The 17,407-nt window shown below is 35.2% G+C and overlaps 1 protein-coding gene across 4 annotated transcripts in view; it reads left to right on the forward strand.

Annotated features, from left to right (window-relative positions):
* Window positions 1-17,407, forward strand: part of Rabgap1l (RAB GTPase activating protein 1 like) — a 659,411-nt gene that overhangs the window by 151,017 nt on the left and 490,987 nt on the right. For all 4 annotated transcript variants that reach the window (XM_057769682.1, XM_057769683.1, XM_057769684.1 and 1 more), the window contains 2 exons: window positions 5,071-5,164; window positions 14,325-14,475. In XM_057769682.1, coding sequence (XP_057625665.1) covers window positions 5,071-5,164; window positions 14,325-14,475 — 245 coding nt within the window. The remainder of the gene's footprint in view (window positions 1-5,070; window positions 5,165-14,324; window positions 14,476-17,407) is intronic.

Here is a 17,407-nt window from a genome sequence, read left to right on the forward strand (position 1 = left end):
CTACAGCTGATAAACACCTTTAGTAGCGTGGCAGGATACAAGATCAACTCCAAAAAATCAGTTGCCTTCCTATACACAAAGGATAAGGAAGCAGAGAGGGAAATCAGAGAAGCATCACCTTTCACGATAGCCACAAATATCATAAAATATCTTGGGGTAACTCTAACCAAGGAAGTGAAAGATCTATTTAACAAGAACTTTAAGTCTTTGAAGAAAGAAATCGATGAGGACACCAGAAAATGGAAGGATCTCCCTTGCTCTTGGATTGGGAGGATCAACATAGTAAAAATGGCAATTCTATGTGGATCTTTCTGATCTCTCTGTGTGTGTGTATTTCTGGAAGGCATGATTCTCAAAGTGGAAGTTCCTGGATGAAATATAATATGGATCTAAATAAACACATGCTTTTTATTTAATTTTTATTAATTAAATTTATTCTTTTACAATTTCTTACCAGTATATAATTCATTGTGCTTCTTTCCTCTACTTTTTCTAGGTCTTCTTTTTTCTTTTTTTCTTTTCTTCTAAGACGGTGTTTGTCTGAAACCTTGACTGTCCTGGAGCTTGCACTGAACACCAGGCTGGTCTCAAAACTCAGCAATCTTCCTGCCTCTGCCTTCTGAGTGCTGGCATTAAAAATGTGTATCATCACTGTCCAGCTTTTCTAGATTTTCTTTGTATTTCTAGCAACACCTTGCCTCCTTACAAGTTCATTCCTCACATCCATTGTAGTAGGAGGCCGCTAGTGTGTTTCTAACCGCCCTTCATTTTTTCCTTTCTTGACTGCCCAGAGTCCAGAAATAACCACATAGAAACTGTATTAATTAAATCACTGCTTGGCCCATTACCCATAGCTTCTTATTAGTTAACTCTTGCATTTTAATTTAACCCATCTTCATTAATCTGTGCATCACCATGAGACTGTGGCCTACCAGCAAAGTTTCAGCATGTCTGTCTCCTGCAGCTGCTCCATGGCTTATCTTCTGACTCTGCTTTCTTTCTCCCAGCATTCAGTTTAGTTTTCCATGCCTACCTCTGTTCTACTTAGCCACTGGCCGAAACAGGTTCTTTATTAATTAGTGGTATTCACCGCATACAGAGGGGAATCCCATTTCAATCCATGTCTTTTGTTTTGCTTTTAGATCCAGTGGGTTTAACTTGGGCTGTGTAGTTAAGGGCGTAGTACTCATGTGATCCTGATGGGTTCAGTAGTGGATATACAACTGAAGTCAACCACTTCTCTATCCCAGAATATATATGTAGCCAGAAGTTCAGCTGGAAGGGATAGGGACCCTTGAGCTCCTTCATCCATGCCTGGCTGTTGACAGGCTCATTTGTGTGCGAGCCCAGTGCAGGCAATTGCAAGCTGCTGTGAGTTCGTGGTTGTGATAGCTGTATCATACTCAGGAAGTAGGATTTCCTGTTCCTTTTCCTTGACTTCTTGCATTTACATTCTTTTCTGTCCCTATTCTGTAATGTACCCTGAGCCTTAGAGGAGGTGCTATAGATGTCTTGTTTAGTGCCGAGCATTCATTGTCGTCACCACTTGGAGCAGTCATGACTATATGCTTTCACCCATAAAGGAATGCTATTGCTTAAATATGAGCCTCTTTCCCTCCTTTCCCCCATTCCTCACTTTTCCTCTTTCCCTTTCTCTCTCTTCCCATTCTTTCCCCTTCTTCTCCTCTCCCTTTTCTTCTCTCTGTTGCTCTCCTCTCTTTCCCTCCACTCCCCACTAGTTTTCATAGGGCTGGAGATTAAACACAGGGCTTCACTCTTGTTTGGCAAATGGTCTATCACCAAGCTACCTCCCATTTCCATTTACCTTCTTTTTGATTCCTCTATACTTTTGTCTGTATTCTCCCAATTTAACTAGTCAATATGTTTGTTTTATTTTGCATTTAAAATTACAGTGGAGTTTTATTTATTATTTTCATTGAGTGCTTATATTTTATGTATTATGTATTGTACTATGTTCTTGTCTCAATTTCTAGAGGTTTATACTTTATTTATTAGTAAAATTTTAGTATGTTGGAGAAAATAACCCCTTGCAATATGTTGGAAACGTTTATGCATTAAGTAATTGAAGTTTTACACTTATAGGTATATTTATTTTTGTTGCATCTTTTTTTGTTTCATGCTTAGGCATTCCTTTATCACCAAGACTAATAAGAATCCAAGTAATTCTTTTATCACAGTACTTTTGATTTTTATTATACTCAGAGTGTAAGATGTCCGTGAATGTTTGTTTTTTCTCCCTTTTTATCTTCTGAATTTAGCGTGTACAATGTCATCAATTACTTTGGAATCTTCACATCCTCTTATTTCCTGTGGATCAGAATAAGATGGTGTTGTCTTATATACTTCCTAATTGAATACCAGGTTATGAGTACTTAGACTTACTACAAATCTGTTAAGTAGGACAACTTCTATTTGTTTACCTGATATAATCTAAGTATAGTCTGTTTTTCACTGTAACTTTTAATAGTCTCTTTTCTCAAAAGTGCCTAATTCTGTGGTAATGTAGGATTATATGGGATAGTTGTTTATGTGGTTTGTTCTTTAGGATACTGTAGTACTGAATCTTCAGTGGTTTGTTCTAGCACTCACTGTTCCTCTGATACCAGTGAAACTTTATTTCCTTTAGCTTTAGAATAAAACCTCATTTCTGTTTGTTGTGATGAATTTGTTATTAACTTCTAAATTGCGTATGTGAGCTCTTTACAGAGTGGGTCATACTCTTGTCTTCACTCCATTACACAGAGCCGTGCTCAGATTTTAAGTAGAATATCCCAGTTCTTATCTGCTAGTACTCTAAAATAGTTAAGCATTTTTCTCTGTATGTACATATGTTTTGATTGTTCTGAATTTGTGAGTGGCTATGACCAAGTCTTTTAGCCTGCCCAAATGTACCTTTATTAATTAAATGAATGTTTTTTTTTATATCTCATCTGTAAATTATTTTATGCTGGCTTATTGTCTTTTGTAGTATTTTCAGAAGTTCTGATTTTTAACATAGATCCTTTTGTGGGAGCTGCTTACCAATTTGGAGCAGCATTGATAAATCTTGGTACTTGTGGTCAGATAGACAATTTTTAAATGGGGATGATCTGTCGGGAACTCACCAAGGCCAGCATGGGTCTGAAAAAGCATGGGATAAAACCGGACTCGCTGAACATAGTGGACAATGAAGACTGCTGAGAAGTCAAGAACAATTACACTGGATTTTGATCCTACTGCACGTACTGGCTTTGTGGGAGCCTAGGCAGTTTGGATGCTCACCTTACTAGACCTGGAAGGAGGTGGGAGGTCCTTGGACTTCCCACAGGGCAGGGAACCCTGACTGCTCTTAGGGCTGATGAGGGAGAGGGACTTGATTGGGGGAGGGGGAGGGAAATGGGAGGCGGTGGCGGGGAGGAGGCAGAAATCTTTAACAAATAAATAAATAAAAATAAAAATTACCCCAATGGGAAAAAAAAAAACCTATCTTGTATTATTAGGACAGTGCGATAGGGCATCTCTTGGGTTTATTCCCAAGAGTGGTATTACTGGATATTGGGGTAGGTTGATCCCAAATTTCCTGAGAAACCGCCATACTGCTTTCCATAGTGGTTGCACAAGTTTGCATTCCCACCAGCAATGGATGAGTGTACCCCTTACTCCATATCCTCTCCAGCAAAGGCTATTGTTGGTGTTTTTGATTTTAGCCATACTGACAGGTGTAAGATGGTATCTCAAAGTTGTTTTGATTTGCATTTCCCTGATCGCTAAGGAGGTTGAGCATGCCCTTAAGTGTCTTTTGGCCATTTGAACTTCTTCTGTTGAGAATTCTCTGTTCAGTTCATTGCCCCTTTTTTTAATTGTGTTAATTAGCATTTTAAAGTCTAGTTTCTTGCGTTCTTTATATATTTTGGAGATCAGACCTTTGTCTGTGCTTTGCTAGCCTTCCTTAGTTCTTTGCCAAATCCCTTTTATAATTTAGATAAATCATGTCCATAATATTTCCTTTTTCTATCTCATGTACCCCTTTCCATCCATGGTAAAATGTGGATGGTTTAGTGTTCTTCAGGCCTCTGTAGGTAGCTACAGCTGCTATGAGATCACTTGCACATCAGCCTCATCACTTCCAGAAAACAGCTGCTCTCAGCATTCTTTCACCTCTGGCAGCTCTTAACATTCTTTCTTCCCCCTTTTCTTCATCCCTGTTTCCTGAGCCCAGGTTATGGTGTCTGTGAGCACTGAGCAGTCACTTATTCTCAGTACTTTTCACCAGGTGGAAATTTCTTCCTGTTACAAAATCTTTAGCTTTTTCAAATGTTTATTTTGTTTTAATGTATACTTAACATATTTATGGGGCCAGTGTTGGCTGTTGTCTCTGATAAGTGTCACAGATGGCAGGAACAATAAGAGTATCATCACGATCTATGTACCACTGTGTCTTCATTTCTTTGTATGTATCAGGTGGCCATGCCATGCCATTCTATTCAGCTCTAGTCAGAGAGCCTCTGAGCATCTTGTGAAATTGGCTTTCTTTCTTTCTTTCTTTCTTTCTTTCTTTCTTTCTTTCTTTCTTTCTTTCTTTCTTTCTTTCTTTCTTTCTTTCTTTCTTTCTTTCTTTCTTTCTTTCTTTTCCCCCAGAAATTGTGGGTACCGGGTAACCCTCTCCAACCCTGTGTGCCATGGGGAAAAGGGAGAAGGGAGTGCTTTTGGAGTGAGACTGCCCTCATACCCTGTCATTCGGGTTTTGTTTAGTTCTCTTTGCTATTTGGGCATCCCAAGCGTTTTCTCAAGTTAATATGGTAGATAAACTATTTGAGGGAAGGAATGAGACCCAACACCTCTCACTCTGCCATCTTCTAATATAACAACTTGCTTTAAACTATTGTCTTTGGATAAATCTATTTAATATAACTATTTTTAGAGTTTTATCTGCAGATGAGAATTTTCATAAAACTATTTGACAATTTATTTGGGCACTTAGTGTTCCCTTTTGTAAATACATAGCCATGTCTTATGGTTTATGATTTGGAAGTTCTTATATTTATATAATGTGTATTTTTTTTCCTATAGAGAGTGATAATGAACTCTCAAGTGGAACAGGTGATGTGTCAAAAGACTGTCCTGAGAAGATCCTCTATTCTTGGGGAGAATTGTTAGGAAGATGGTGAGTATTTATTTTTCTTATTCAAAATTTATAATTACATATTTTGTGTTAATTTTTATACTAATTAAAATTTGTCAGTAAATAAAATTTCAAACTGTAATATTAAAAGCTATATTAATATCTTAATATATCTTAAATTATTTAATGTGTTTATATGTATGATAGTGTGTATGAGGGTGTATGTGTATATGTGTATGGTGCTCACAGGACAACTTTGTGGATTCAATTCTTTCTTTCCATCTTTGTATGTATTAGGTCTTCAGGATTGCACAGCAAGGGCCTTTACTAGCTGATTACATAGACCCTTGATATATTTAATAACATAAAAATCAAAATGTGGTTTATTGATGCCCTTCATGTATTGGCCTTCTAGATCTTCCCCCAGTATGGGTTCAGTTAGTTCCTTTCAGAAGTTATTTTTCCCACCCAAACTTTGAAAGCCAGGTGAAGTGAACAATTTCTGGGTAAAGTCTAAAGTGCCAAAGTTCACTTGAAATAACCCAAATGGTTTGGTATCATCCAATTTCTTTTTTTTATTAATATAATTTTCTTTCCTGTTCTTTGTGTTTTTTTTTATTTGAGAAGGTGTTTCATAAGCTGATCTTAAATGTTGCCAAGGATAACATGAATTTCTCATTCCTCTTTCTCTATTTAGTATCACTGGTGTACCATCCCGTGTAGTTCATGCAATTTGGGACTTAGTCTAATCAGCCATTCTTCCAACTAAGCTATATGCCCAACACTGCTTAAATTTTTTTCTCAAAGAAAGCTTAAAGCCTAATTATAAAATTCTATCAAATATTTATAAAAGGTGGACTGTTAAGTTTTATAAGCCTTTCTCAGAATATAGAGGGTAATTATTTTCAATTAATGTAATTGAATTTAAGTAATTATTTTTAATTTATGACACTAACATACACTGATCACAATATCAAGTTAAAATATTGTAACAATATCGCAGTCAAGTATGCCTTATGAACATATGCCCAACAATAGTAAGAGCATATCAAATTCAGTGATGTATGAGAAAAAGGAAAGTAAAGCAGAGCAATGGTGTTTATTTTGGGTAGTCAAGTGTGGGTCAGTATATGAAAAGAAATTGTTAAGTTACCATATCATCACCAGAAAAAAAATAACAAGATAAATAAGATAAAAACTATCACATTGAAGTTGTACAAGACACACCAACAGACAGGAAAGAGACCAAGATAAGTCACACAAATCAGAGACCTACTTGTTTTCACATTCAGGAAGCCTATAAAAACAGTCAGCTGGAAGTCATATATAAACAGAGAGACCTATTCAGGCCCTGTGTATGTTGCTTCAGTCTCTGTGAATTCCTGTGAACTTTGCTCATGTTAATTTTGAGGGACTTTTTTTTATGAGTATCCTTTATCCCCTCTGGCTCTTCACATTCTTTTCTCCTCTTTTTCCTTGGGGTTCCCTGATATCTGAGCGGAGGGATAGGATAGGTCCTACTTAAGGCTTTGTGTTCTAAGGTTTCTCACTCTGTGTAATGTCTTGTTGCGGGTCTGTATATTTTTTTCCCATCTGCTGTAGAGGAAGATTTTCTGGTGATGGCTGAGCAAAGCACTGATCTATGAATGTGCCATTAGGAGTTATTTTGTCACAACCAACCTTCCTTCCTTCCTTCCTTCCTTCCTTCCTTCCTTCCTTCCTTCCTTCCTTCCTTCCTTCCTTCCTTCCTTCCTTCCTTCCTTCCTTCTTTCCTTCCTTCCTCTATTTATTTTTCATTCCAGTACTATTTAATTTTACCCTAGGTCCCTGAGCTAGTCTCGGATCCTTGGTCATCCAAGCAGCATCAGATATGGGTTACATCTTATGGAATGGGCCTTAAGTCAAATCAGTTCTTGGTTAGTTATTCTCATTTTTTTCTCATGTAATTTTCTTACAGAAGGAAAAGGCAAAGAAGATTTGAAAGAAGATATAAAATGGTATCTAATTTTCAGAGACATAATTTTCCTTTTTAAAAAATCAAAAGGTTTGTATAAAACAAGCAGATAAACAAAACCTAACTTTTGCTTTATATACTTTTTTTTCTTTTTTTAAGATAGAACCTCACCATATAGCTTTGGCTTGTAGACAAGGATGGCCTAGAACTCAAAGATTTCTGCCTGCCTCTGCTTCCTGAGTAATGGGACTAATGCCATCCATGTGCCACTACTCCTGTCTTCATTTTACAATCTTACAGAATATAAAGTGAACACTAATTCTACTCAATATACTAGCAATGAAAAGTCAGAGATGGAAGACATAAAACATATAAAACAAAAAAGCCATGAAACACTTATATTGAAATCTAGCCAACTGCTATCTCTGCTTTGAAGCACTCAAAGAGCCCATGGAATGAAAGGATCAATATTAGTGAGAATGAAGTTGTTTTCTAAGTAACCTATCTTTTCAGGAAAGCTTCAGTATTTTATAGCTACTAAGCTGATCCTAAAATTTATATGAAATACAAATTGATTTTAACATCCAAAACAATTTTACAAATAAAGAGTAAAGTAGGATGACACAGTATTTGATTTCAGGGTTTGCTGAATTAATTGTCAGCACTTGCAATGTAAAGGTAGACATATGGCTTCCTGGCACAGAATGAAGAAATAAGAAATAGAGGCAAAATTTCTAAATATTTCCAGATGAATAGCTGAGTTTTAAAAGATACTCAACTTAGCGATCAGAGGAATAATAAAATCTATTTATTAAATAGTGATTGAAAGTACCCATGCATGAGTTATTTCTCTTACAAGTTTACATTGATTCAACTCCATGAACACTTTATATATCTGTATTTTTTGTTTTTGTTTTGGCTCTTATTTTAGTTTTATAACATTAAACCAATTAACTTAACCATTTAACCAATTAAAAACCATTTAATTTAAAACCATTAACCACTGACTCACTTACTCAGTGTCTTTTTTGTTTAATGATATTTGTTAGGACTCCATGGACACTGATGATTTAGAGATGGCATGTTAGCTAGTTTATACTTTATCATGTTATAAAGGCAAACATACATTTAAAACGATAATCGTATTATATAAATGCTTATTGCAAATATTATAGACCCAGTGGAAAGTTTGAATATATACAAAATAGAAAAATGACAGTAAGTAATCATATTTCCACCCATCCAGCTTTAGTAGTCACGGAAATCAAGAAAACACCTACACATTCTTTTCAGATTTTCTTATTGGTGTTTTAAATATTTACTTTTGCATATAATTTTTTTTGGCAGTGATGGTTAAATCCAGGCAAACATTCTACTCTTGAGTATTACCTTCATTTAAAAAACAGTTTTAAAAAAGTTGAGACAGTGTTTATGTTTGTATGCCAGTTTTAGTGCTCCAAGTGCTGAGCTACTGGTAGGTATCACTATATATGGTGATGCTTTTACTGTTTTTGGTACAGTAACTTAGGTGTAGGGACAAAATAAAGGTGTCGCTTGATTGGATGCATTGATCAGGTCCTTACCAACCGATGAACCTCGTATATGGAGAACAATTTTTAAACTAGACTTCTGAGATAGAATTGAGAAGATTTCTCAGCTAAAATTCAATATACATATATTTTTTAAAAAGTAAAACAATATATGTATGACTTATTTAATTAATATTACTTTAGATATCGATAAACATTAATATTAATATTTTATTAATGACATCTTTTAGAATTAAAGAAATTCCTCAGATGAACCCAAGAGAACTGTTGAGGAACTAAGACAACTAACTGATTTTATCCCATTACAAAGCTTGCTACATTTTTTTAAATTTCATATCTTTTACTTCATTTGAATTTATTATTGAACCTCTGTCATAACAGAGACATAAAAAGCATAGAATTTTCCTAGGAAATTGTAACTGTTATAGAAGATTGGCAATCTAAAGAGAATCATACTCAGAATTTCCTTGTTTAACATTTTTTTTTTTTCTGAGACAAGGTTTCTCTGTAGCTTTGGTGCCTGTACTGGAACTAGCTCTTGTAGACCAGGCTGGCCTTGAACTCAGATATCCTCTTTTGCCTCTGCCTCCAGAGTGCTGGGATTAAAGGCATGCACCACCACCACCCGGCTAGGTTTAGAAATGTTTAAAGTTTTGGGATTAATAGGTTCACATGATTTTTTAAAAATTTACTAAGATAAATAATGTTTTGCATAGAGTTATATAGTTTATGGTTTTGGAAAACCACTTTTTCTCCTTCCCTTTTATTTTTAGAGTGTAGGTCTTAGGGTAGCCCTGGCTATCCTTGAGCTTTTGTTTCTCCTGCCCCATCTTCCTAAGTTCTAGATTCTAGTGTATATCATCATAATTGGTATGTGTTCTTAATCTAACTGAGGTCTTACACATTGCCAGGAATATGAAATATAAGCTGAGTGGAAACTTGGAAGATTAAAAATCACTAAGTGTAAACATACATAGCTTTCTTAGTTTTCACATTAATGCATTCCTTTTTTGAAATTGTTGCAGCAAAATTTCAGCAAAACCACAAAAAATCTAATAGAAATATATATTTTTCATCTTATTAATGACTTTAATTTATCCATTTTCTTGATTTCTTTCCTCCTCTTTTTCCTCCTGTTTCTCTTACCCCTTCTTTGTTCTTCTTCTCTCTTTCCTCCCTCTTTTCTTTCTTTTCTCTTTTGAGCTCTGTCTTGAAGTTTTTGTGTATTAGGCCAACACTGTGCCTGTTTCTTATATTGTGTATCCAGCTTCTGCATATTTAGGGCCTGCTAGTGTGGGGAGTAGAAATTCCAATTACTTATTGATATTTGTCTTGATATTTCAGTTTTAATTTTTACCATTATGAGAATTTTAAAAACTGTGCCAAGCTACTGTTTTAACATTCTCCTAAACTCTAAGTGTGTGTGTGTGTGTGTGTGTGTGTGTGTGTGTGTGTGTATGTATTTGTTATAAGGATTAGGGTTTTGGGTTTGTTGTAGAGTATTACTTAGCATGTGTAATCCCCAGTGCCACTAAAACAAAACAAAACAAAATTTGAAAATGATTATTGTGTAGGTAGTATATATTTGGTTTATATGCTAATTCTATGTTATTGTATTAGATATCTATCTTGATTATAGGCAGACTCAGCACATGTGGTTAGTTGTCTGTTCCTGATGGCCGTTCTTAGTGTCCATCCAAGCAATGGCTATATGTTGTCTTTTTTTTTTTTGCTAGAAATATTGAAAGCATTGGTTAGTTTAATAAATTACTTTTGTGTCATTGAGATGGCTCAGCAGGTAAAGGTGCTTGCCGTCTAAGCCTGAGGACATGAATTTGGTCTACTGAATCCATATGGTTCAGCAGAAGGAAGGAAAGAACCTACTCTACAAAATTGTTCTATTTCACTTTTGCGCACATCCTACTTGCACAATAGTGATAAAATGTTTTCTTTAAGTTTTTTTTTATCCAAAAGTTTTTTTCATCTTACATACCAACCACATTTCCCCCTTCCTCCTTTCTTCCCTTTCTTCCCCTCCAGCTTCCCCCACCTAATCCCCATTCACTCCTCAGAAAGCGTAAGGCCTCCCATGGGAAGTCAGAGATGGCTCAGCCATTAAAGGCTAGGCTTACAACCAAAAGATAAAATTTTTTTTTTAAAAAAAACTAATTTATTTAAACTTTCCATGGTCATATATATATATATATATATATATATCCATTTGTAATTAGTGGTAGTATATCCATTACTAATTATCTAAATATCCAGAAGTACTTATCTCTTAAGTAAGTATATGTTTAGATAGTTTTAATTGCAGTTTTGTTCTATGGAAACTAGCAAAGTAAGAATGTTAATTTAGAATATTATAAGTGACCCAGTTTTCTAGAAATATCAGCCTGTAAGATAAAGAGTGTCTAGAGTTTTAATGGCAGAGAAAAAAGATTTTTATTATACCTCACCAAACAAATGCCTGAGGATCAGGTAGCAGTAGAATGTTGATTGAATTGAATTATTTAATACAGCAGAAATGTTATTTTGACTGTTGACTAGTAACCTTAATAGATATGTGTATCCATATGTATAAATGAGTATATTTATATGTATGACCTCAAGTTTCAAAATTCTGGGTAAATCATTATATAGAGTCTGTTCTAACAGATTGTTTAATTAAGGTTGTTTTTTTTTTAATTTGGCCTACAATGCTAGAAGTATTGTAAAGAATGAATGTATATTAGGAGGCTGTTGCAGAAGTGTAGGGTAGAGGAAATTGGTGATGATAGTGAGTAAAGTTCAGGGGCTTGTTAGAGGGTAAGAAAATATGATTTGTTAGGTGTGATAATGGGCTAGGGATGAGCTGTGGGATGGAGTGTTATCAACAGTACCAACTAGATTTTTAGTGTGGATAGATTATGGTGGTAATCACTGAAGTTGAGGTAATCTTGGAAAACAATCAGATTTTGAGAGAAGAATGAGGACATGACTGATTTTAGGGTGCTGTTGAACCCCAGGTACACTAAAGACATGGAATAATAATGCATATAAACAAGACAGCAACAGAATTAAATTACTGGTGACAAGAGTAGAGAAGCAATCATTGGTGGATAAGACTGGAGGTTTATCATTGATTTCTAGGGAAACAGTGAAAGGTCAAGAAAATGAATAGTCAACACTGGAGGGCTTGAAAATACCCATTGAGCTTAGTGACATGGGAAGATGTTGGGAAGGGACAGAGCAGCCCTGCTGAACCGAATTGGAAAATGAATGTGGGGAAGAAGTAGATAGTGAGTATGCAGGACTTCTGAAAAATCACACTGCTGAATCATCACTCAGAGACGTTAGAGGGCTTTCTTGAGAAACCAGTCAAGCATGAGTTTACTTGTAGGTACCTTTTTGAATTGTTAGAGATCATTGTTTGCTTATCTAATTACTTTGAATCTCTCTTCTGTAACTTTATATATTATATAATTAGTAATTTACAGTATTTCCTTCAGCTTCAAGGAAATGTACTTAGACATTTTTGGACTCAAACTGTTGCTTTTAATTAGCTTAGTTTCTTACCTATAGAATCCATAAATTCAACTAACTTCAAACTATACCTTTTTTGAAACAAAAGTATAATCAATGTCATACATTGAATTATGAAAGACATAATTTTATAAATAATCCTAGTTATCTTACGGCATATTTTGAAGTAGTCTTAGATTCAATTGGATAATGATAAAAATAATTTCTAGAAAGTTCCAGGCATCAAATAGTTTATTCAGTTCTTCTCAAGCATAATTAGTACTTTTCTTTGTGTCATATTTTGTGGAATGCATTAAACATGTTTGCCCCCACTAATTAAAATTAATTTTATTTAAATATATAAAGGTACTTTAAATAATTAAATCTAATTTTAATTATATATTTTATAATTATATAAATAATATGCGTGAGTACAATTATACAAATGATTATGTAATTAATATTTACACAAGAATTTAGCATCATTGCAATCAATTTAAAAGAATATGAAAATTAAAAATTAAAGGAGTTTCTTCATACATACATATATTAATACATAAATAATATGCATTACATATGTTCTTCCAAATTTATTTCATGTTTAAAAGTAGGTTAAAATAGTTTGTATAGAACATAATGCCTTTATACTATTTTGAATCCTGTCCCTTAGCAGCCATAAGTATCTTTTTTAATAATGTTAATTCTTTTATGTTCTAACTCTTTTTACTTCATTTTTATTTGAGTCCACCAATTTTACCAGATTCTCTTCTCTAATTGTCCCAATCCTCTCAGCAAAAGCATTTAGCTGAATGAAAGCAGATTGGCCATAAATGTGATGATTTACACAAAATCCCGATGTGATAAGTTTACTTTAACTTATGTAAGTTTGGAACAGTATGATTTTCTTCAAAGTATGTAGATTATGACAATATGTAGGGGGAAAAAACCTTTTGAACACATTTTCAGAAGAAGATGCCAAAATTTGGGTCTGGGCTGGTGATAGAAGTGTGTGCATAATTTGGAGAAGTATGTGGGATACCAATTATGTAAAATAGACATATGGATTCCATGACTTTTCAGTTTTAAAACTTGAGATTAGAGCCTGGTGTGTTAGTTCAAATTGGGATACATTATCAAATTTTGGAATTGGGTGGTTGCATCAGGGTGAGCTTTTTGACATAGTGAGCAGCAAATGAGAAATGTCTGAGCACAAAAAGCCTGAACTATACCTCTTAGGTTAGGAAGGTGGTGAAGAATGGACTTGGATTCATGAGACTGGAACTGTATTCATTTTTTTGACCAGCTGGCTGTTGAGCTTGATAGCATAGCTACTATGTATGTGATCATTGACTTTAGACAACAGAAGCTTGACTTTGCTCTGATTCTAAACAGCCCTTGATAAAAGGATAAGACTGATAGCATAAGAAGTCCCTCTAGCAAGATGTACTTGTGTAGGTTTTGGTGTTTGTAGGAAAGAGTTAAGTCCTCATTTTAGGGAGTGCTTGTAGTTCAAAGAAGCCAGCAAGACAAATCTAGAACTGACAGGAACTCTTCTTAGCATAAAGTTCACCTTGGGTATTTTGAATCTAGATGGTCCTTTGTGCTTAAGTTTAAACTGAAACAAAGTGTTCAAAATTAGGTGAACAAGACATGCACCTTCCCAGGCCATCCTTGGGTCGAGATGTGGGGACTGTAAGAAACTGAATTTGCCTTTGTATTCCTGTAACATAGGACCCACTTTTTGCATTTGGCCAGGCTTAGTCTGCCTATAAAGACGATACTGTCAAGGTCTGAAAGGCTTCAATATCTCAAATCTTTCTCTGGCAACACACTCAAGTTACTGTACAACTATGTCAGGGGATTTAAATGGTTCTTTTTTATGTAGTAATATCTTAGGTATAAACAAAAACCAAATACATATGGTAATATGTAATTATCATAGAACCATTAAAAAATAGAAATGATACGGTGGAAGAAAACCTTTGCCTAAAGATGGTATAACATGGCTTTTCAAAATATAGGATGGAATAAATAATGATTTCATTGAGGTTTAAGCACTATTTTTGTTTAGTGCTCCCAGCCAATTTTCTTTTGATCCAGGATTGTACTTTTAAATAAACTGATAAATATTCTTTCCATAACAGTAGCAGTTCAGGGCATGGATTGTGAAAGATTTATTTTCTTCTTTCCTCAGGCACAGTAACCTTGGTACCCGACCAAAAGGGCTACACACTTTGGTAAAGAGTGGTGTTCCTGAGGCATTAAGGGCAGAAGTATGGCAGCTATTAGCAGAATGCCATGACAACCAGGCAATGCTGGATAGTTACCGAATTCTTATCACAAAGGTAGGAAATTCTTTTAGTAATATTTTCCTGCTCATTGAAAACATTGTATCATGTTTTTCAAAGCTCCAGTAACTGATCAGTACCTTGAATATCTTTAAAACTATGTCAGTGGTATCCTGTCAGTATTTTATTATGTTCTGAACACTTGCAGGATAGTGGTAAACAATGCCTATAATAGTTTTAAACACTTTATATCTTGGTTTTATTTTAAAATTCTGACGAAGAAACTTGAACTAATAAAATTGCTATTATAAACTTTGCTAATAAACTTGCTTACAAAATATTAAGTTATATTAAGTTGAATTTAGCTAAGGGAGCAGTGTCTCCAGTATACTTATAAGGATACATAGTGTACTAACTAAGCTTGTGGAAGCTGTAGGAATTAAAACTTCACATCATAATTTAAGTTTAGGCTGTGGAGAAAGTTTCTGCTGATGGTTGTTCACCCAGGTTGACCTCCAGTTAGGCTGCATCCCTATAACAAAAGGAGACAGCTCTAACTTAAACCAGCCTTTAGGCCCATCCCCAATCAAATAACATGCTTCTATAGTACAGCTCAGGGAGGCAGTGCAGGATCCCACACATCTTTAAGTTCTTGTCTTCCATTAAATCCCTTGTACTTTTATCAGGAAAAGTGTAATTTTGTCAGGTGGGCAAGATAAACCATGGTAGAAACTATTTGAAGAGAAGTACACTGGTGTATTTAAGAAATGATGATAATATCTTTGCTGTATAAATCTCCTATCTGCCCAAGTGGCCAGACCTGTGGTCTCCTGCCTTGTACAAAGTGTAACCTGGGGCCATAACCTGAAAGAGATATAAGGATGGCAGCCTGTATAGAATGCGTAAGTCTAAGGTGTATATATGTTAGCAAAATCTACTAGGTCACCTTTGATTAGTAGCTGGTGTCATAAGTTTTATACAATTTAGCAAAATGAAGTAGTGTGTCCTTTGTTTCAAGTTTATTCACACTGGAGAAGGAACAATTTCATTGACCTCCCAGAATCCATCTTCAGGGTCCTGACATGAAATTTGGGTTCAGAGAAGTCACAGTTAAACTAAGCAGTCTGTCAAGGTATGGTTCTCTTTCTTGTAAGGTGGGATGAAAAGTTGTTAGAAGTGTATGGCATTTCTTCCTGGGAGATCTCACTCTCTCAGGAAGTTTTCTCTCTGGCTTGCATCACTGCCCTAGTCTTTTCCTTCTTCCAGCTCCTGGAAAAATTCTGATGTATATCTCTTTAGAATAACTTTATGGTAACCAGGAGGACTGCAAGATCATTTTTATCATTCCCCAAATAAACACCATATCTGTTAAGAGTATCTGATATCTCCCTTTCTCTCTCTTTCCTAAAAGTCATTTATCTATATTCTATACCTAAAGATTTCCTCATTCTCTTTTTCTATGCAGCTCTATATGGAGAATCATTAATATAGGTCATTATTTTAATATATTTTAGCATATTATGACACAGTAATTTGAAAATTTGTTTCTAAATAATTTTTAATGGTTTTCATTTTTATTGTATCTGAAAAAGATGGGTAGATCCAAGTAGAAGTATATCATTTTCAACCCCTACCATCAAGTGTGTTGCTGCATTTAGGCTAATATATTACCTATTTTCCCTATGATAGTCAACTATATTTCTAAACTTTTTTAGTATTCTTTTTAAACAATTTATTATTTTTTTCTGTACATTGTTGTTTTGCCTGTGTATATGTCTGTGTGAGAGTGTTGAATCTCCTGGAACTGGAGTTTCAAACAGTTGTTTTCTGCCGTGTTAGTGCTGGGAATTGAACCTGGGTCTTCTAGAAGAACAGTTACTGCTCTTAACCACTGACCCATCTCTCCAGCTCCATTAAGTATTTTAATTTATGAATCAGAAGTTGATGCATCTTCGTACTTTTACCATTTTATTCCACAATCTCTGTAGCTTTCTATACAAGTTTTAAATGTACAATTTCTCAGTTCAGGTTACTAAGTGTGGAGATGTAAGAAGCTTTGTGTGTTTGTTGGGGAGGGCTGTATATGTATAAATTCAGGTGAGCACTCCCCTTTGTTATGTGCAGAGGTCAGAAATTGACATTAGGAACCTATCTATTGCTCTCCACCTTATTTTTGAGCAGCGTCTCTCATTGTATTGACAAGTTTTATGCCAACTTGGCACAGACTAAGTCATTCGAGAGGAGGGATCCTCGGTTGAGATAATTCTTTCATAAAATCAAGCTGTAGATAAGCCTGTAGGACATTTTCTTGATTGGTGATTTATTGGGAGGTCCCAACCCATATGGGTGATGCCATCCATGAACTAGTGGTCCTGAGTTCTATTAGAGAGTAGGCTGAACAAGCTCTTAATCAGTGTTCCTCCATGGCTTCTGCATCAGCGCCTGCCTTAAGATTCCTGCCCTGTTTAAGTTTCTGTTTTGACATCCTTCAGTGTTGAGCAGTGATACCTAAATGTAAGCAAAATAAACCCTTTCCTCCTCATCTTGCTTTTTAGTCATGTTATTTCATCATAGGAATGGTAACCCTAACTAAGATTGCCAATTTGGCTAGACCTGCTCTCCTGTAAAGTCTCCAGACCCTTCTGATCTCCACCCCCTAGTCCTGGGATCTCAGGCACACATGGCTTTGCTCAACCTTTTACATAGACACTGCGGATGCAAACACAAGTAATCATGCTCGTACAGTAAGCACTTTATTCAGTGATCTGCCTCCCTAGCCCATACACACATACACATAGTTTCTGGTGATCAAATCATGTATTAATGTTTACAGTACCAAATGTTTCACAAATAGTATTTTTTAGGATCTTCTTTCATCATTAATTGCTGTAACAGCTATGCCACAAATTGTAGTTGGTCTTACGTAATCCAAGCCCAGAGGCGGATATAGGGTTAAAGCAAGACCAGAGAAGCAGATCAGCAAGCCACT

This window comes from Chionomys nivalis, chromosome 5 (assembly GCF_950005125.1).
Source record: "Chionomys nivalis chromosome 5, mChiNiv1.1, whole genome shotgun sequence".
Lineage (NCBI taxonomy): Eukaryota > Metazoa > Chordata > Mammalia > Rodentia > Cricetidae > Chionomys > Chionomys nivalis.